Source organism: Thamnophis elegans, chromosome 15, assembly GCF_009769535.1.
Source record: "Thamnophis elegans isolate rThaEle1 chromosome 15, rThaEle1.pri, whole genome shotgun sequence".
Classification (NCBI taxonomy): Eukaryota; Metazoa; Chordata; class Lepidosauria; order Squamata; family Colubridae; genus Thamnophis; species Thamnophis elegans.
In genome coordinates this window covers 20,902,472-20,923,820 of record NC_045555.1, presented here as the reverse complement: position 1 = coordinate 20,923,820, position 21,349 = coordinate 20,902,472, and the positions used below count along the sequence as shown (strand labels likewise).

The following is a 21,349-nucleotide window of genomic DNA, read 5'->3' as shown; positions in this document are numbered from 1 at the left end:
TTTGTACCTATTGTTTGCTCGTGTATTATTGCTGTTGAAGCTGAAGTAGTCATTGACAGGTAGGACATTGTAGCAGACAATTTTTTGTACTATGCTTAGGCCAGACCTTAATCGGCGTAGTTCTAGGTTCTCCAAGCCCAAAATTTCAAGCTTCGTGGCATAGGATATTCTATTGTGAGCAGAGGAGTAGAGTACTCTTCTTGTGAAATACCTCTGGACTCACTCAATTGTATTAATGTCCGATAAACAGTGTGGATTCCAGGCAAACAAGCTGTATTCAAGAATTGGTCTGGTAAAAGTTTTGTATGCAGATGTTACCGAAGAAGAAGCTTTGCAAAATTAGGTTAACAACTCTTAATGCCTTTTTGGCAATGCTGTTACAATGATCTCTGGGGCTTAGATCTGGGGTTTGAGATGATTACTCCTAGGTCTTTGACTGAGTGAGGGTCGTCTACGAGATTGTATCTGCCCAGCTTGTATTTGGTGTTCTGAGTTTTGTTGCCAATGTGTAAGACAGAGCATTTTTTGATTGAGATTTGGAGTTGCCAATTGTTTGACCATTCTGATATGTAATCAAGGTCACTTTGTAGGACAGAAGCATGCTCAGTGGTGTTAAATAATTTTACGTCATCAGCGAAATTATCCTATCTAAGCAGCAATAAATCTAATGAGCAGGAATACAGTTTAGATGAGATTGAGGGTTGTGTTATAGTGGCCAGATCTTCCTTTTTAGGAAGGAATTTAACTAACCTTGACTGCCCTCTGAGTATACAATTAGAATATTAATCAAAATGAAAATAGTGGATAAGACATGTGGATGGTAATAAGGCTCTGCTGGCCACAACCGAGTCCAGATAATGCAATATTTTTCTAAGAATTTAAAGACCTGACATTAGCCCTTAGCAGTTGTCAAGAATAGTCATCAATGGCTGCTGTGAATTGGCTGAAAGGACACCAGAGAACATTTTTCCAGTCTTATACCCTTCCCCATCTAAAAGAACTGCCAAGACTGGCGGTATCTCAAATCATAGATGGGTTTCTTATAGACCAATATCATCATTGTCTTTTCAGGAATGCTGCTCAATTTGTTATTCTACATCTGTTTTCTTATGTTTGGTTTCATCTTACGATTGGAGGGAAGATGAAAATACTTCTTGATGTAAGTGAAGCTAAAAGGATTACACACTGTTCTTCCAGTGAAATGGTTCTTAGTCTTCTCACATTTGTTGTAATTCCTTGCTATGAAGGTACAATTCCTTGCTGAATTCATCGCTGTAACTGCTGCTAGCTTTAATGCTACCCGCAGAGATAAGGGAGAAATGTCTATTGATTTCCTGGCTGTTCACATCTCAAGAACTGCCTTTTTGTGATTTAGAAAAAAACAAAAGAAAAATCTTGTAGCATTCCTCAAATAAATGGACATGGAAACAGCCCTGATTAAACTTTTGGCAGGGAAATGGATTTTTGGAGCAAAATGTATGAGTGAAAGATATTCTAGATTTATTAAAATAAAGATGACAGCAGAACATCATTTACAAAATTCATCTCAGGTTATCAGTAGATTTAAAATGAACTTATGTATACTATATGTGATAGGACCAGAATTTTGCTCATAGTTATGAAAACTTTGAAAAGATTATGAAGATCTTAGCTAGATCAAACCAAGAGAGGAAGATGTTTCTGGAAAGTTCCTTAGAGGACTTGGAAGAAATAGATCTCGTCAATAACTAGAAATAAATGACATGAGACTCTGGTTGTGAACTAGTACAATGTTAATTTATTAACCACTGATTTGCTCATTGCCAATTAAATTTAGGATGCCTATTTGGTGGCCATATGAAAAATGACTTTTTTTCATTTATTTTGAATATTCCAGTTACATTTTTAAAAATAATCAGCCTTATTATGGAAGCCAAATACTTTGATAATTTTTATCAAATAAATAATAACAATAGCACTTAGACTCATATACCGCTTCACAGTGGTTTACAGCCCTCTCTAAGCAGTTTACAGTCAGCTTATTGCCCCCAACAATCTGGCTCCTCATTTTACCAACCTCGGAGGGATGGAAGACTGAGTCAACCTTGAGCCTGTTGAGATTCGATCTGCCAAACTGCAGGCAGCCAATGATTAGCAGAAGTAGCCTGCAGTACTGCATTCTAACCTTTGCGTCACTGTTTATAATGTTTCAGTTTCCATTATTTTCTTCCTTAAAATGGATTATTTCAAGAATACATGTCTACATATACCTTAAATAAATAATAAAAATAAAATAAGTAAAGCCTTACAGAATAAATATGCTTGAAAAATGAATAATGCTGTGCCCAACATTTGACAGAAGAAGGAACAGAAGCCTTGGGATAAAAGTGAGAGTGAAAAGCCTGCTATTCACATTTTTAATGCAACTTTTATTTTAGTTTTATACTGCAATAATAAACAAGGAACAGTTAAGTATACAGTTTTGTTTGTAGTTTTTCCCCCCCAATGATCCATTTGTTTGTTTTCTTGGTTATTCATGGTTTTCTCAGGAGTCTTCTCCAGCACCAAAAGTTCAGAAGTGTCAATACTCCTTCACACTTGCTTCTTCAGAGTACAATTTTGCTTCCATAGAACGTCATGGGAAAAATTATTGCCTGCACAATTCTTTGTAGGTATAGACACATATCCTAACATCTGCATATATTTTCCAAGGTCTTCATGTCTACTCTGTCAAATATTAGTCTGTGATGTATTTCTTGGCTGCTGATTCCTTTACTATTGACAGTTGATCCTAAAAGCAAACTATCAGTGACTTCAACATCTTCATTGTGAGTTCTAAAGCTGATGATCTATTATTATTTCGGCCCATCTTTTTTCACTGTGCTTCTTGAATTTAATTACTGAAGCTTGCAGATGATTTGCATTTTTAAAATATATTTGAATTCTTGACAAAAGAAGTAAGATATGTATTTCTTAATTCAGATTACTTACCTGGACCAGATTAAAGTCAATATTTCTCCAAAGGACTATATGTGAGCCAATCCATTAAGGCTGAGTTAAACTCCAAATAGCTCAGTCTTTGCCCTAATATTAGGTAAAATGAGATAGCAGCCACTTTAAGCCCTGAACTTACTATCATTTTTAATTGCTAGCCCAGACCTTGAATAGGAGTCATTTGTCTTCTTTTTAAAATGAGTCTTTGAGGAGATAGTAAATTTTCTTGGCATATACGTGAATCAAGTTTTCAAATCTCCAAACCCCTCATTGTTATCTTAACAAAAGCACATTTTACAAATTGTGCACAGTTCATACACAGGACATATTTCTCAAATTTTATATGACATGCAATTTATTTCCCATGCTGAGGAAAGTGATCATAATTAGGCTAATTAGGTCCAATTTCTCTTCGACTCTGCTGCTCCCCATCAATTTTCTAGTTTACCAATCAGAAATGCAAGTTGAAAACCGTGGACTGAATTTTTTGCCACTTTTTCTTTCATTTGATCAAGGCAGCTTTCAGCAACCGAATTTCAGTCTCCTGCAGCCGTCATAGTACAAGCTTTTACCATTGTTCTCTAGCTTTTTTTTTTTTAAAAAAATCTAAATATCTTTTGCTAATACCTATCAAAACTGCAGTTATGAGATGCATTTTCTTCATTGTATTAAATTGGCTTTCTAGATACATTCAGGAACATCTTGAACTTTTACATACAGTATATAACAAAGTTTTCATACTCCACATTTTGTTAGGTAAGTTATTGCCTGCATTCTCTGTGCTCCCTGATCCCAGTGCTGAATGTGTACAATTGCACTGTAATCATTTCTAGCCTCTCCATATAAATAAGAGTGTTCCAAAATGCACAAACTATTGAAAATGTGCCTTAGGGCAGGACTGTAAAATAGATGGGTTGCAGAATGGTAGAATCCAGTTTTATCAGTCTAATGCAATAAATGATCAGAAAATATATATTCACAATAAATATTAATTCTGAAGTGACACACACATATTTAATTAAATAATACACACCGAGAACTGTTTGTTTACTTACGTGTCCTATTGTAAAGTAATAGAAATCGGGATTTTCTTTTTTAAAAAGAGTTGTGGAATATAATTTTCTTAATGCTGCCAGTTGCATTCTGTCTCTGAGAAACGGTAAAAACATTTTACTCAGCTCAGCACTGTTGCATTTGAAAGCCCTAAATGAAATACATCCTTCTTTCAGTTTGTAGTTCATTTCTTGATAACCAACTTCAGAAGAAAAATAAAACTACTATTTATAAGGGGAAGTGTCTATTATACCTTAAAACATGTTTTTTTTTTACCTCAGGAGTAATAATATATGCTTCTAAAACATCATTGCATATTCTCGTTTTTATCCCTTCTAGAAACATCATCAGTTTTGGTATCTATAAAAAATTCTTATTTACATTAACATGACAAAATAAGATCTTACAGAATCTATGCAGTAGGAAGAAAATTTAATAAAATTGATAATCCTTATCTAGACATAGGCAACTGAAGTGTTTTTCTTCATTTGTTCCTCATATTTTATTTGGAAGGATGAGCTTCAGGTGTTTTTTTCCCCCACTCTGAACATCTTCCAAATATGAAGTTCTGTAATTTTTCAGGATTGGCTTAACTGTGATGCTGGAGATCTGAATCAGAAAGGAAATCTAGAGCTGCCTATAGTGAAACAAGTGGAAATGTGCTGATGATAGCCATAGGGTGACTATTTCATTAAACTTCTGAAAGATGTTTTGATCTCTTTTTTCATCACATGAAAGGGAATGGTGGGGGAGGTGATGAATCACTCTGTTTGTGGATAAAACTGCAAAGAATCCAACATCGGGGGAGGGGAATGAAAATTAGAGTTTATTGCTGTTGTTTATTCTGAACTGCATCTGAAGAGAAGTAGACAATATTTATAATCCAAATTATTACAAACAGAACATCAATGAAGCAGGCAGGCAGGACCAGGGGAAATGTGATAGCAGTCTTCCAATACTTGAGGGGCTGCCACAGAGAGGAGGGGGTTCAATCTATTTTTCAAGGCACCTGAAGGCCAGACAAGGAATAATGGGTGGAAACTGAACAAAGAGAGATTCAACCTGGAAATAAGGAGAAATTTTCTGATAGTAAGAACAATCAATCAATGGAACATCTTGCTTTCGGAAATTGTGGGAGCTTCATCATTGGAGGCTTTTGAGAAGAGATTGGACTGCCATTTATCAGAAATGGTGTAAGGTCTCCTGCTTGGGTAAGGGTTTGGACTAGATGACCTACAAGGTTCCTTCCAACTCTTTTAATCTGTAATCAGTATATTACACAATTCTATCAGTTTATTGCTATGCTTTGTAAAAAGCATAGTGAGATTTATTTTTTTCCTATTACTTGTAATTCTGCTTAAACAAATCCAGGAAGATTCATGAACATCAGTTATTCTATTGTTGAGATTTGATTTCCTTTATCATATACATTATATTAGCAACCATTAATCTTAGCATCCATATTTCCAGCTGATCTCCTTATCAGCTAGGAAAAGAACACCAGTTGTGAAACAGATGCTTCATTGGCATCATGTAAACACCAGGGTCACCAGCATTGTTATAATCCCACTGCAATTTAATGAAATTCTTCTTCTTTCATCTGGCACAGGGCAAAAATTGTACACTTACCAAACCTGGCAGTGTTCCTTCTATTCTCAGAGGAATTCTGCCTGGGAATAGCTCCAGGTTTTCAAACGAATGTCCCTAACTGTTAACTCAGCCTTTCCCAAGATGCTACATTATCTGCAAATGAGATAAAATATAACCTAAAGTTGCCTATTACTCCTTTTTTAAAGTATGTAGTATACACTCAGTCAAAGTGGATAGATGGTGGGTTTTTTGCTTTCTAGATCGGAGTGATATCAAAGGACAGCAGACACCTTGAATAGGAATGAGCAATGTTTTATTTATTTATTTATTTGTTTGTTTGTTTGTTTGTTTATTTATTTTGTCAAATATGTCTGAGATAACAGGTATAAGTATAAACATGAGCCTGAACAGAGAAAATGGGTAGGAATAAATGGGAACAATAGGACAGGGACAGTAGGCACGCTGTTGTGCTTATGCTTGCCCCCTTACAGACCGCTTAGGAATGGGGTGAGGTCAACAGTAGACAGTTTGAGGTTGAAGCTGTGAGGGTTTGAGGCTGTAACAACGGAGCCAAGTAGAGCATTCCAGGCGTTGACCACTCTGTTGCTGAAGTCGTATTTTCTGCAATCGAGTTTGCAGTGGTTTACCTTGAGGTTGTATCTATTGTTTGCCTGTGTATTATCGAGGTTGAAGCTGAAGTAGTCTTTGATAGGACGTAGCTGGCAATTTTGTGTACTATGCTTATGTCAGACCATAAGCAGCATAGTTCTAGGTTCTTCAAACCCAAAATTTCGAGTCTGGTGGCATAAGGGATTCTATTGTGAGTAGAGGAGTGGAGTTCTGGCAGTATAACTGGAACTTAGTCCCAGAGTTGTGGAGATGGCCTTGAGGCAAATACCAGAAGCTGTTGCACAAACAAAATGTGCAGAAACGTTCCTTAAGCCTTGGGAAAGGGATAGTGTTGGGAAGAGAATCAGGGTGGCTCTTAATCTTCTTATGTAAGTATTTGTGTATCTCTTTTATTGTTTTCTGTATAGTAATTGGTATATCTTCCTTTTGAATTTCATCCCTGATCTACTTGCTTTCCTCAACCTGGTGCTTTCCCATTTGTTATTAAACTACATGTCCCAGCATCCTCGTAACCTCAGGGTTAACAGGAGTTTCTCTGTGCCTAATAAAGTAGACAAGATCTGACAGCTGAATAGTTTGTTTTCCTGTTAGATAATACTCTTATATGTGATTAATATTTATATGTATATACATATACATATTATATAAATAGAGAAATTAGGGAATTATGTTTCCAAGGCAGGGGTGGGTTCCGGTTTTTGTTATTGCTGGTTCGCTCAGGGACACGCTGCACATGCATGCTTAATAAACACAAGCTTTTATTACTCATTTCCCTTCTTGGAGTATATATAACTGAGGCAGGCCTTTTTATAGTTTCAGTGTAGGAAAATCTACCTAGCAACTTGTAACAAAAAAAAAAATCCAATTGCTCTCATGAATGAGTGTCCAGTTACTGAGCTAGTCCTTGACATGGTAACTACAGTAATTTAAAGTTTACCTCTGGGTTGAAAGACTGGACAGATAATAGAAAAGTATAGAAAAATGAAATGCTATAGGTAAAAGACACAAGATCTATATTTCTTTTTTCTCTATCCAGAGTTTGTTGTAACTTCTGTCATTAGAGGATAAATTATTTTGTTCATATAACCTCTCTGACCCTTCAGATTGCTCTTTCTTCATGATATTCTGATGTTGTAACCAAGATTGCTAATAATTTAATTGCTGCTTTTCTCATTATTTTTAAACTATTGTTTCTGCTCAGTGTTTGGGCCATCCAAGATGTGACAAGAAAGGTCATTGACTTTGTTTTTCTCTAGTTGACGTCCCATATTTTTTTCTTATATAAGACGCTACTTTTTTTAAAAAAAAATTTTTGAGTGTTATAATGTTTTTATTTTCCATTTTTCATTTTCATACAGTCACATATATACTGTGCATAACCTGGGCCATACAACATTAAACAATAATCACAGCAGTTCCTCTTGTCAGCAATACCCCCAGAAATATAAATAAAATAAAACTCAAACTCAAATAGAAACCCAATATACCTCTTCCGCTCTCCAAACACCTCTTTCTTCCGCCCCCCTCCAACTTACTATCTTCCCTCCATCATTCCCCTCTACCCTACTTCCCCTCCCCCTCTACCACTCCTCTCTCCCAGTCCATTCCCTCCCTTCCTTCTCACCCTCCCTCCAATCCTCTCTCCCGCCCTCTCTACCCCTCTTCCTTCTATCCCACTCCTCCTCCCCTTGGTGTATTTCTACTATATGTCAATGTATTCAGCTTGTCCTATTTTTACGGAGAAATTAAAGAGAAACAGTATACATGTGAAATTGCATTATGTTGAAATCTAACTCATAGTATTTGTACCCCCCTCCCCTACCCTCCCCCCTAACACCCCACCTCCTTCCTCCCCCCGACTTCCCAGAGCCCGTACATGGTATAGATTTTTAACAAACACAGTCTAAAATATATTGAGACAAAAGAAGAGACACTACTTTTTCTTAAAAACATTTACTTGAAAATGGAGGGGCATCTTATACACAGAAGAAGCACATACTGGATGAGCCTCTATCCTATAGTGCCGCTCTATCGTTCCTCTCTATTGTAGTTATTTCCTATATCACATTGCCACTGTAGGTTTCATCTCTTTTGTTCCTGTGATGTATTTCCTGTTCCTGTTGTATTATTCACTCTGAACAGTGATTGCTTCTAGTGTCTTCTAGTTTCTTTTACAAGAAACTACCTGAAACATGGAGACATCTTAGAGATTGAAAAATATGGTATATATATTTTTGCCAGTGATGGGAAAAAAGAAAATTGACAAGTGTTGGAATGGGCTGACAAGTTTCGTGTACCAGATAAATGTGCTAAACTTTAATTTGTAAGATATTCAGAGGTGAGGAACCAATTTTAGTTTATAAAGAGCTTGGGTTAGTTTATAGCCTTGTTTATGTGCATGTGTGTTTTTGTGTGGATGTTTGCAAGATAGGTGGGTAGGTAGATAAGATAGATAGATAATGATAGATAGATAATGATAGATAGTCATAGGTAGTCATAGATAGATAATGATAGATAGTCATAGATAGTCATAGGTAGTCATAGATAGATAATGATAGATAGTCATAGATAGTCATAGGTAGTCATAGATAATCAAAGATAGTCATAGATAGATAGATAGATAGATAGATAGATAGATAGATAGATAGTCATAGATAGAGAGGTAGAGATATTGTGCTAGCTGCCATAAAATCATTAATGAATTCATAATAGATACATAGGAACCTTGGATTTCTAGTGGACGATTACTTAAACATGAGCCAGCTGGTAACAGCCAAATATATATATATATATATATATATATATATATATATATATATATATATATATATATATATATATATATATATATATATACACACACACACACACACACACACACACACACACACACACACACACATACATACAATCTTTGGTTGTATAAACAAAGGCATAGAATCAAAATCATGTGATGCATTAGTACCACTTTATAAAGCCTTCATAAGACCACATCTGGAATACTGCAACCAGTTTTGAATAGCTTGAATAGCATCCGCATTACAAAATGGATGTTGAGACTTTGGAAAAAGTGCAAAGAAGAGCAACTAAGATGATTAATGACCTGGAGATAAAAGCATATGAAAAATGGTTTGCAGGAATTGGGTATGGCCAGTCTAGAGAAAAGAAAGACTAGGGGTGACATAATAGCAATATTCCAGTATTTGAAGAACTGCCACAAAGAAGAGAGGGTCATCTTATTCTCCAAAGCACCTGAGCGCAGGACAAGAAACAATGGATGGAAGGATGTGTTGTGTTTGTTTTGAAAATTAAAAATTAAAAAAAGAAAAGAAACAATGGATGGAAACAAATCAAGGAAAGAAGCAACCTGAAATGAAGGAGAAACTTTCTAACAGTGAGAACAATTAACCAGTGGAACAGCTTGCCTTCAGTAGTCCTAGGTACTTCATCACTGGAGGTTTTTAAGAAAAGATTTGACAGCCGCCTGTCTATAATTATATACAGTCTCCTGCTTGAGCAGGGGGTTGGACTAGAAGACATCCAGGGCCACTTCAAACTCTATTCTGATTAACTGAAAAAAGATCTCATTTGAGATAGATTTTTCCAAAATCTTTAAAGCCCTATTTTTTTTCTCCCCAATGCTTGTGGGCATATTGTTCTATCCTCACTAAAGTCAATTCTTCCTTCCTTTGTCTTGCAAATTCAACTACTTAAATATCATTCAGGTAAGCCCACTTTTTACCTCATTTTAGTGAAATCTATGGAAATATACAACTTGCTTTGGTCATTTCAATGAAATATATAAGAATAAAAATAACCTCAACACTCATGGAAGTCAAGAAAATTTCACTTGCTTTCAGCAGGATTTAATTTGAGAATCTATTAGTGTAGCAAGAATTTTGAAGTGTTGAAGACAATTGGGGAGAAGAAAATGGTAAGATATATAAGACTGTATTACAGAGGCCCATTATAGCCCCATGGGGCTTCTGGCCCCATTCAAAGTGCTGACTGGAGTTATAAAACTCTACTTAGCTCAGGACCTGATTAAACATCTCTTCCTGTTTTTATCTACCTATGATTTATATTTTGTACAGAGGCACTTTCTAAATGCTTCAGTGGAAAAAATACTGTGATAAAGAGGGACTCTTTCCCATGTAACCAACATGTGTAATGGTGAACTACAGCTAGAGGTAGATATTGATCAACATCAAAATCATCTCCTCCCACAACACAAAAAACAAGGACAAATAATTGCTTCATTGACTAGTGTTTTTTGGAAATTTGATTTTGACCCAGGAATCTAGAAATTGTTCAAGTAACACCCTAAAATTATGAAGAAGATTTACTATGCATATGGCACTTAATTACTTATCTTTGATGTATTATAAGAAAATGATTTCAGTTGCTTGAATTTCTCTTTCCTTTGCCTCATATTTTAAAACATTCTCTAAGCTATTCTAAAGTTATTTTATAAAGAAAAGTGGTAAAAATTGCAAATGCAATTCTAGCATATCTAAAACATCAGCATAAAAATAATATAATAATGACGTTTTGGAATGTCTGTGGCAAGTTAAGAGGATATTTTCATATAAATGAGATTTCTAATTTTTAAGTTATTAAAGCTACAAAATTTTGACCTTCCCAATTTGTGTAAGATCAAGCCATCTTATTCTGCCAGAGCCACTGCCTTTATGCAGTCCACCATTGTTTACTATTAACTGGCAGTGGCTTGTCAAAATCATTATTGAAGGCTTCAAATCCCCTATCCCTTAAAAAAAACATAAATACCCAATACTTTTTGTTCCCAAAGACCTCTATTTGGGCAAGTTGATTTTCTGGTATATGATATGTTCTTTAAATTTTGGGGAGATAATAGCTTGTTCTTTCTCAGCATATTAAGTTGTATAATTTTGTTTAGTCCTTTCTTCTTCCATATTTGTGTGTGTATGTGTGTGTGTGTGTGTGTGTGTGTGTGTGTGTGTGTGTGAGAGAGAGAGAGAGAGAGAGAGAGAGAGAGAGAGAGGGAGAGAGAGAGACAGACAGACAGACAGACAGACAGACAGACAGACAGACAGAGATCAGTCCTGTGTCATCTGCAGAGAGGGATCACATTTGGGTCACATTTTTCTTTATGAGGGAAAAGTATCTGACCAAGACAATGTACATACCACTACTTTATTTACATCTACTGTCTAATTGTTACTATTTGCTCCTCCTCAGTATCATCCGACAATTTACACTGACTCCTATTCACATCCTTATCACTTCCCTGATATTTACTTCTAAAATATTTTTCATACAAATTCATTCCATTCATTTGAAGAAGTGAATGGAATACTGAAATTGTATGTGTTAATAAAATTGTATGTGATAATTTTATTATCACATGCAATTTCATTATTCCATTCATTCCAAAAGTATGACTTTTGTTACACTTTGCCTTCATAGTACAGCGGATGATAGATCTAAGTCCCAACAATTCTTTACGCACGTTTACTCACTTTTGCTATAACAGCATTCCAAGTACCAGTTCTATGAAAAGCAATTGAATGAGATGCAAGCTATATATATTCTTAGATGCTAATAATTGACTAGAAGAATCATTTGGATGTCTGCATGTTCCTTTCAGAGAATCAGTTTAGGTTTGTAACCAAGTTAAAAGAAAACTCCTGTATATTTTGTAATTTTTTAAAAGGAAATCTTCCAGAACAAGAAGTGGTTCATGATATTCCAAGGATATTTTAGGGGAAAAATAGAATGTTCTGCATTTCTATATTGTTGTTGTTAGTTGCAAAGTCATGTTTGCCCCATCGCGATCCCATGGACAACATTTCTCCAAGCCTTCCTGTCCTCTACCATCCTCTGGAGTTCATTTAAGCTCACGCCAACTGCTTTAGGGACTCTATCCAGCCACCTCATTCTCTGTTGTCCCCTTTTTCTTTTGCCCTCAATCTTTCCCAGCATTAGGCTCTTCTCCTAATTACTGGCCTTCTAAAGAGCAGTCAGGATTGATCTGCTCTAGGACTGACTGGTTTGATTGCCTTGCAGTCCAAAGGACTTTCTATATGATTTCTCTATAATATTCCATATTTGAAATATTTTACACATCCTCATGCTTGATTATATGCCCTTACTTTATATGAGCCACATTGGCACAGTGGTTAGAGTGCAGTTCTGCAGACTACTTCTGCTGCCTGCTGGCTGCCTGCAATTTGGCAGTTCAAATCTTATCAGGGTCAAGGTTGACTTAGCCTTCCATCCTTCTGAGGTAGGTAAAATGAGGACCCAGGTTGTTGGGGCCAAGAGGCTGACTCTGTAAACCACTTAGAGAGGGCTGTAGAGCACTGTAAAGCAGTATATAAGTGCTATTGCTATTGTTTCTTGTTTCTTTTTATCTATAAAATATATTCTTTGCTTCCCATTTAAATAATCTTGATGGCACTTGTATTTGCTTAGTTGTATTGAACTAATACCATTTCACTGATAATATTTCAGATATTTTCCAATTAGAATAAATAATATTTTCAATGGTTAACATTTTTAAATGAGTCAATGATCTCACAATACATTTTAGATTTATATGTTCTAAATGTTGCATATGCAAGTAATTGAGCATTTTACTTTTGATTGTGATTCTAATAGTATCATTGGTGACAGAGGGGAATGGGTATGCATGCAGTATTGAATCCTATTATAACAATAAGAGAAGATGCTACCAATGTGAAACTGCAAATGTTTTGAAGCTATAATTACCTTTGGCAGTTCCTATTCACTGTTACTATTTCTTTCTTTACCTTTTCAGCAAATTATCTTAAACTGAAAGGATTTTGTTCAATAGATGTTGACAGTCTTATTGAGACAAAGGTTTTTTTTCAACCTAAGGAAAGTTCAATACAGTACTGGAAGAATATAACATAATTCTTTGCTAGTCTTTGAGTGCAACACTTCTCACTCTGGCAGTACAGCTGATAACCTGTACAGGTACAACATTCTACAGTGTTTACACCTGCCAGCATAAATAAGAATTGAAAGGCAACAAAAAGCATAAAAGGTTTTGGGGGTCTACTGAATCATCAATCCAGATTTACAGATTAGAAATCCTGTGATGTGATTTCACTATTAGACTGCAGTAAACTTTGTTCATGATAACAAGTTCTTCTGTGACAACTTGAGTGGATTCTTAATTAAAAAGTGGCTTGTGGTTTTTCTTACAGGAACTGTCTTTTGAAATTACCCGTAACATTCCCAATTAATACTGCTATATTTAAGTCCCCACTTAAATATGATTATAAGTCCAAGGATCAGTTACAATTTTTTTTTTTCCAATGCTGTTGTAACTTTGAATGGCACTAACCAAGGCAGTCATTAAATGATAACTATCTCTATATAAGTGTGTGTGTGTGTGTGTTCCAGCATAATTCTGAACGCCTCGAGCAATTTCAACCAAACTTGGTACACTGATGAAACTTACTCTCTGGAAATACTGTGGGGGTAACACACCTCTTTGGGGAGTGGGCGGTGTTCTGTTAAGATACAACTTGTTTTGCCTTAAAATGGCTTCTACCGTATTGCCTTAAAATGGCTTCTATTGTACTGTGCTGTGGAGTTGCCATGGTAAAGGCTTCACAGTACTCCACAAGAAAGCTCCCTCTGGTAAGGGGAAAATCCAACATTAGAAATTGCGGCGACTCATCAGACATCGGGCTCATATTACCACAAGTGGCGGACTTGTATTGAAGCCAAAAGATACTGGACTAAAATTCACATGTGGTTAGAGAAAATGATACATAAACACATGGATCTTAAACCAGAGATTTTTTTTATTGGGAATTATACCAGAAATCTATAACAAAGACTTAAAATATTTGATTGTAAACGTTTTAACAGCAGCTAGAATCGTATTTGCAAAAAACTGGAAAAATGAAACAATACCAAAACAGGAAGAAGTTATTCGAAAAATAATGGAGTGTGCTGAAATGAGTAAATTGACATTTGAAATTAAAGAACAAGAAGACGAGCAATTTTATAAGATACGGGATTTGTTTTATCAGTGGCTGGGGAAAAAAACTGGAAATGAAAAATGTTTTACTTATGTTTTAATTGAAGGAGTTAAGTGATAATACAATAATACAATTGTTGTGAAATAGATTAATAATGATACAATGAAAGACTGATATATATGAATTGAATAATTTAGAACTTTTTGTTTTAAAATGGATAAGAATAACAATGAATTTATGTATACTTGATAGAGGATTGGTGATATAATGTATAACTCTAAGTATATATTATAAAGATATTCTGCTGTTGATAAATAATTTTAATAAGGAAGTAATCAAAAATTGGTATATATATATGAAGTGAGTATTTAGAATACCTTGTTGAAAAATGAAGGAATAACATCTTTGTTTGAATGTTTGATGTACAAGGATAATAATGAACATAAACATACTCGATAGATGATTGGTGGGATTATACATAATTGAAAATAGTGATATACAAATATAAATAGTTGGTAAAAAAAATTATATTGTAAAAATATTCAGAATGGGATAAGTGATTATGTAAAGGTATATTGTTATTAAACAGACAATCAAGAATGTAAGGGAATTAGGTTTATTGAAAAGAAAGAAATATTAATTGTAATTGAATATATGTTGTACAATGAAAGTGAGGTATTTAGTTATATTAGATGGAAAATCTGTGATTGTATATGTAATTGAGAATATGGATGCAAAAACACTTGTAACCAAACGACAAGCTGTATGTAATGGATGAGAATTTTTTTATGTTGGTTTTTTTATGTTTAAAAATAAAAAAAATGCAAAAAAAGAAAAAAGACATTCATGGAAGGATGGTTGGGATAAATAAATACCTGGGCAGTGCCAGGTTACCATCTGTTCCTAATAAAATGCATCTCACCAAATCAGTTGGATGTCAAGGGGCTTGATTATAACCCAAGCAATCGGAGGACAAAAGATTAAGGTTTTCTGCGATTGTATCAAAATTTACTAATAATGTTTTTCCTCATCCTTTTTCAGGTGGCTAATCTTGCTTGCTCGGTATCCACAAATGAAGAAGGAATTAACATTGTCCAAACAGCAGCCAATCACTTGGAGACCTTATGCCCTCAGGTATGATTTCTCTCTTTTTCCTACATGTAAATACATAAACACATAGAATTATTTTTCATTCACACAATGAATGCTATTTGCAATTTGAGAATAAGATTCATAATGCATCCTTGCATGATGTGTGATATTTTCCCCCATTATCTCTCTCATCTTTTTTTTCTTAAACTAAGAAAGGTTTAGTCTGCCTTAGATCATCTTTCAGCCTCTCCTGTTCATTTAAGCTGCAATCTTTGCCTCATTGATCAGAATATATACGTATATTCCCTTTAAACAAAAATCTTGACGGTATAATTTATTAGCACTTAAATAAACCTCTCAGACTTTCCCTTGCTGTAGCTTCATTATTCAGGGCTGAAATTGCTTTTTGTAGATAAAATGTAGGAGAGGATCAGGATCTCTTCACTGGCTCCATCCTTGAGTTCCATCAAGCTAATCAGTAGCTTACTGTTGTGGCCCGCCAGCAGCCAGCAAAGCTGGCGGCAGACTCAGACAGTGAGGAAGTTGGGGAGGAACATGGGCTAGTCCTGGAGTCTGGGGAAGGCTCTAATGAGCACTCTGTGTTGGAGACAGAGATGGGGCCCGGGCTGTCTAACAGTTATCAGCTGCCTTCGGAGTTGGATATCTGGGGCAGAAGAACAGCTGGAGCCTGTTCCCAATGTGCGCATGCACAGAGCTGCCAGGAGAAGGGAACAGTTAAGGAACAATGGTAAACTCAGGAATAAAGGCATAGGTGGATGGTGAATTGCCCCTCCCATTGGGAATAAAAAGGAAAGAAAGGGAAGTAGAGTTTGCAGGAGATAATTAGTTCAATTCATTAAGGTGAAGATCTGTTCCTGACTTCTTAATTGCTGCTACAGAGTGGCATTTGGAAGATATCGGCCTGGCAGCTCTCCAAACTCGATAAAGGTCTGTAGTTGTGAAATCTCAGGAAAGACAGTTTGCTGAGACTTTGCTGGAGAGGAATTCCCTTTAATCTAAATAAAAGAGGTTTTATCGGGACGAGGAGTCTGCTTCATGATCTTGGGAAGCTTAGGTCAGAACAATTTCATGCATACAATTGTGCATATAATCCAGAGGCACTTTGCCTTTCTATATTATGTGTTATTCTGGGTGTCAAGGGGTACTGACTATAACCTCTCATGCTCTACAAGGCATGATCTCCCTTAGTTCTCCTGTGCATCCCACAGGACGGAGGACACTTGCACATTCCACTCCAGCCCCCTTTTTGCAAATACTGTCATCTTGTGTGCCTTTGAAAGCATACCTTTCCCATTGTAGCCCCTCCCCTATGGACACCCTCACCCCTAGGGTCCTATAGGTCCCTGTCCTTTCATCCTTCAGACAGCACTTAAAACCTTGGTCTTCCCCCAGACCAGGTTGGAATGGGAGGTAAGAGTGCAAGCTGGCCGCCGCACCAGGTTTTTTGATTTTATTTTTTATTGCTATTGGTTTTTATACCATTTTATATTGTTTTAGGCCATTTTATTGGTTATTTGCCATCCAGAGTTTTTTTTAAAAAACATGTGCAGTGTCAGCGTTCCAATTAATGCAGCCATTTCAAAGCAGAACTCCGAGACAGGTTGATTCCTCAAAAAACAGCTTTATTAGGAAGTATCATCTTGATACAACTGGTGAAAAGCCAACTCTAAATGTTCCCATACTTTTCACCGCATTAAAAAGTAAATGTTTCCTGTTTTCCAAAACAATAAATCACATTGTCCAATCTGGATACTAGTTGGTTGCCAGGTTACTTCTCTCCTCCTCCACTGGCCAGCCACCTGTTGGAATGTCTCTGACTCACCAAAGAGCTATTCTGTTTTTCAACATAGCCCCTCTTTCACTACAACACCCCCACCCCCCCCCTTAGCTGTGTCAGCCGGAAGCCCTGAGAAAAGAAATGGCCACTTCCAGTTCGGCTTTTTTAATATAAAATTATGTTTTTTTTAATATAAATGATTTATGTAAACAGCAAGGCTGGCTCCCACTGTATGGCCTAGAAAGGCATACCTGGGCTACACAATTTGAATGATTATTAGATGACGTCATAGGGACGCGGTGGCTCAATGACTAAGACACTGAGTTTGTTGATCAGAAATGTCAGCAGTTCAGTGGTTTGAATCCCTAGTGCCACATAATGGAGAGAGCTCCTGTTATTTGTCCCAGCTTCTGCCAACCTAGCAGTTTGAAAGCATGTAAAAATGCAAGTAGAAAAATAGGAACCACCTTTGGCGGGAAGGCAACAGTGTTCCGTGCATTTTCAGCATTTAATCATGCCAGTGACATGACTATGGAGACGTCTTCAGACAGCACTGACTCTTCAGCTTTGAAACGGAGATGAGGTCCGCCCCCTCGAGTCAAAAATGACTAGCATATATGTGCAAGGGGAACCTTTACCTTTACCTAGATGGCGCCAGACAGTTGGAATTGGATGTATCTTTGCTGACATGTAAAGTCCATTTGGAATTTTGTCTAGATATGAAACTTTTAATATTAGAAATTGTTATCCACAGCAGCCCTGTGCATATTTATATGAACAAAAATGATACAAAGCTTACTCCCACATAAAACTGGTATAGGAATGTGGCTTTAGTGCCACAATTAATAAACACATGCAAGTTACCATAGATAATCACGGATAAGCTGACCTTTGAAATTTCAACCAAGATATTATGAAAAAATGTTTCGCCCAGTGATAAGCAATCATTGAATCGCAGGCAGGAAACTGCAAATGGTTATATCCTCATTTATAAAGTTGTGTGATACTAATATCATGACAGGCTTTAAAAATCTGAGCTTTGTTTGCAGAAAAGTCAAACCCAAATTTGGTGTGCATTTTAGAACTTAAAATTCTTGGTTTATCAGTGAGTATATGTAATATCTGTTATCAAACTATCTTCTCAGCTAGCATTAATATAATAATACAGAGCTGCCAAGACTCCTGGTACACAGCATGCCTCATGGGGTGGACCAATTTGAAAAGAACATTCAAACATTTAAATAAATTTGGAAGCATTGTCATCATTCAATGGGAAATTTCTGATTTCTCTATCATCTCTTTGCCCTAGATCTGTGATGGCGAACCTATGGCACATGTGCCACAGGTGGCACGTAGAGTCTTCTCTGCGGACCTTCCAGCACACACACGCATGCACAAGGGGTGGGGTTCATGTGTGGAAGGCGCTCATTGCATTTTGGGGGTTAGTGTGCATATGCATGCACCCACGCCCCATTTTGGGCCTGGAAGGCCTCCTGTACCAACTTGGAAGCCAAAAATAGGTGGGGCGCTCACGCATGCATGTGGGATGTGCGCGGGGGGCAGGGCCCACGCATGGGGGCACTTGCATTGCATTTGGGGGTGCGCATGCTTTGGGCACAGCACAAAAATGGTTTGCTATTACTGCCCTAGATTGATTAAATCAAATAATGCTTCTCTTTTTTAATCACCATAGTGGCTATTGTTGTTAGTGCGTCCTCATATCCATATTTTAAGGCCTGAGAACTCCACTTTTTTGTTTCTTTGGTCTGTGAATAATCACATGCAATGGTTAATGGGAAGGCTGCTCATTCAAACGTGGTTGTGGAGGATATAATTGGTTACAAACCACCATAGAGATATCAGTATGGAAATATGTGGCTCAAAGTCCCCATTGATTTATACCCACGCAAGGAGATATACTGTATGTTGATGATGGGGAAATCATCCTAATAGGAAGGCAAAAATTAATGCATCCAGCCTGGCCAGGGTGAAAGCTCTATGGAATTTCATGGTGGTGATAGATAAATGGCAGGAAGCTGATATGTTTCTGTTGGAAAAGACTCCAATTGCGACAAGGTGAGATTTAGATCAGTTCAAAAATCAGTGTCCCAAATATATTGTTTTAAGAATCATTGGCTTTATTGTTGTGTTTTCCCAAAAATAAGACAGGGTCTTATTTTCTTTGACTCCCCAAAATAAGCAGTTGACCTTATTTTCAGGGAGTCTTATTATTTATGAGGTGCAGGAGGCAGCGAGGGTGGTCACTGCATGGGTGCTTATGTGTTGCAATATTTTCGAGGGGGTTATTTTCAGGGGCGGCCTTACTTTAGCGCATGCACTCAAAAGCCCAATTGGTCTTATTAAGAGGTCTTATTTTCAGGGAAACAAGGTACATACTAATGGGGAAAGATTATTATAGGCTGCTTCTGATAGCCTGTTTATGTCCCCATTCAGAGTGCCTAGTTTGTGACTCTCACGTTGTTCTTTTGATTTCAGTGTGTATGTCTTGTTCTTGATTTTGTCATTAATTGTCTTCTACTATGATGTCAATGGAGATTCTCAGTCATCCAGGTGATGGTTGTCCCAAAGGTGCTTTTTCAAGAGGCAGCAGGACTTTCTTATTTTTCTTTGAAGACATTTCACTTCTCATCCAAGAAGCTTCTTCAACTCTGACTGGATGGCGGGAAATGGAAGTATTTATATCCTTGCAGACGGCTCGTCTTTTGAATTCTTTTAGAAAATTGTTGAGTCACTTGGAGGTTTGTCTGTGTTCTCAGGGTCACCTGAGTAGTGCAGCAGGGTGTGGAGCCTTCTTGGAACTGCTGAAAGGACTGTTGTGAAGTTGTGTTTTCTGCCCTGTGCCCCTTCACTGTTGAATGCAGGTGTGAGCTGATGGTGATGAGTCTGTGTTTGTCTCCATCTCTACAAACTGCAAACTACAAGAACCATTTGCACAACACAGACTCATCCCCAACAGCTTGTGCAGGGCAGAGAACATCCTGCAGGGGGCACATTTGAAAAGGTGTAATGGACATTTAATTGATTCCTAATTAAATTGCCAATTGGCCACCATCTGTGTCTAAGCAGGTATCTGTAACCTAGGACTTTCACTTCCCCTACAGTTTTAAGACCTCCAGGTGGTATTTCGTTTGAAAATACAGGTATTTATGGGAGTTTCAATTTTTATCCCAGCTTATATCAAGAATGGTGTTATAATGTTGGCAGATTGTTGCAGCTATCTGTTTTTATCCTTATATCCATTGTTGCTTTACGGAAGCACAAATAAGAGACATATTCCTCTATAGCAATATTTTTCTCAACTGCCTCAATGCAGATGAGCTCTATATGTTATAATTATATTTTAACACTAATCTAATATTATATGACAATTAAAAACATCAATCACAATACTTTTCAGAAGCATACTTTGCCTTTTTAGATTATGAAAGCAACTTGGCAAAGATAACCTCTGTATGAATAGAACTATATTTATTGTTCCAAAAAGCTCATTAAAAAGTTGTACAGTAGCCAATAAATGTGAAAATGCTGAAAGTATGTGTGGGATAGTTGGAACTTTTTCATCGAGCACATTTACCATAATCCAAATGTAACTTTACACATAGGTAATGCCATTTTATTACCAATTTGCATGCTGTTGTTGTTGTTGTTTATTGGTTTTGTATGCTATTCACTCTCCGTTTGGTTTTTGAAAACTAAAAAGTTATCTGGGATTATTTATGAGTGTCCTTGTAGATCAAGTTGAGAATAGGATGACCAATTTACTTATATATAGAAATTCCTATCTTCTCTAGATATCTATCATTCATTTTAATACGTACCAGAGTGTTTGCAAGGTTAGATTAAAAAAAGTCAAGATGGCTGCCAGTATGGTGCACATGACACACATTGTCAGACTAAGCCCTACAATGATATGGAACAGTTCAGCCAAAGTTCAGTTCTTTATTTGCTATCACATAACAGACAGAATCTTGCCAGACTAAGCCCATATTACCCACAGCCTAATGGATATACTCTGAGAGATAGTATGTTGTGACCCAGGCTTCCTTAAAAAGCAAGAAGCAAAGTCTTGGTCCCTGCAAAACCTCTTTTATTTACATAACTGTGAATACTCAGCAAGGCTTAGTAAACAGTCTTGTTCTTGTTTTCTGGCAGCTCTGCGCATGTACACACTGGGAACAGGCTCCAGCTGTTC

General features: G+C 36.6%; 1 protein-coding gene across 1 annotated transcript in view; it reads left to right on the top strand.

Moving 5' to 3' along the window:
- Positions 1-21,349, top strand: part of CTNNA3 (catenin alpha 3) — an 878,552-nt gene that overhangs the window by 508,913 nt on the left and 348,290 nt on the right. Inside the window, exon 9 of the mRNA XM_032232234.1 lies at positions 15,288-15,380. Coding sequence (XP_032088125.1) covers positions 15,288-15,380 — 93 coding nt within the window. The remainder of the gene's footprint in view (positions 1-15,287; positions 15,381-21,349) is intronic.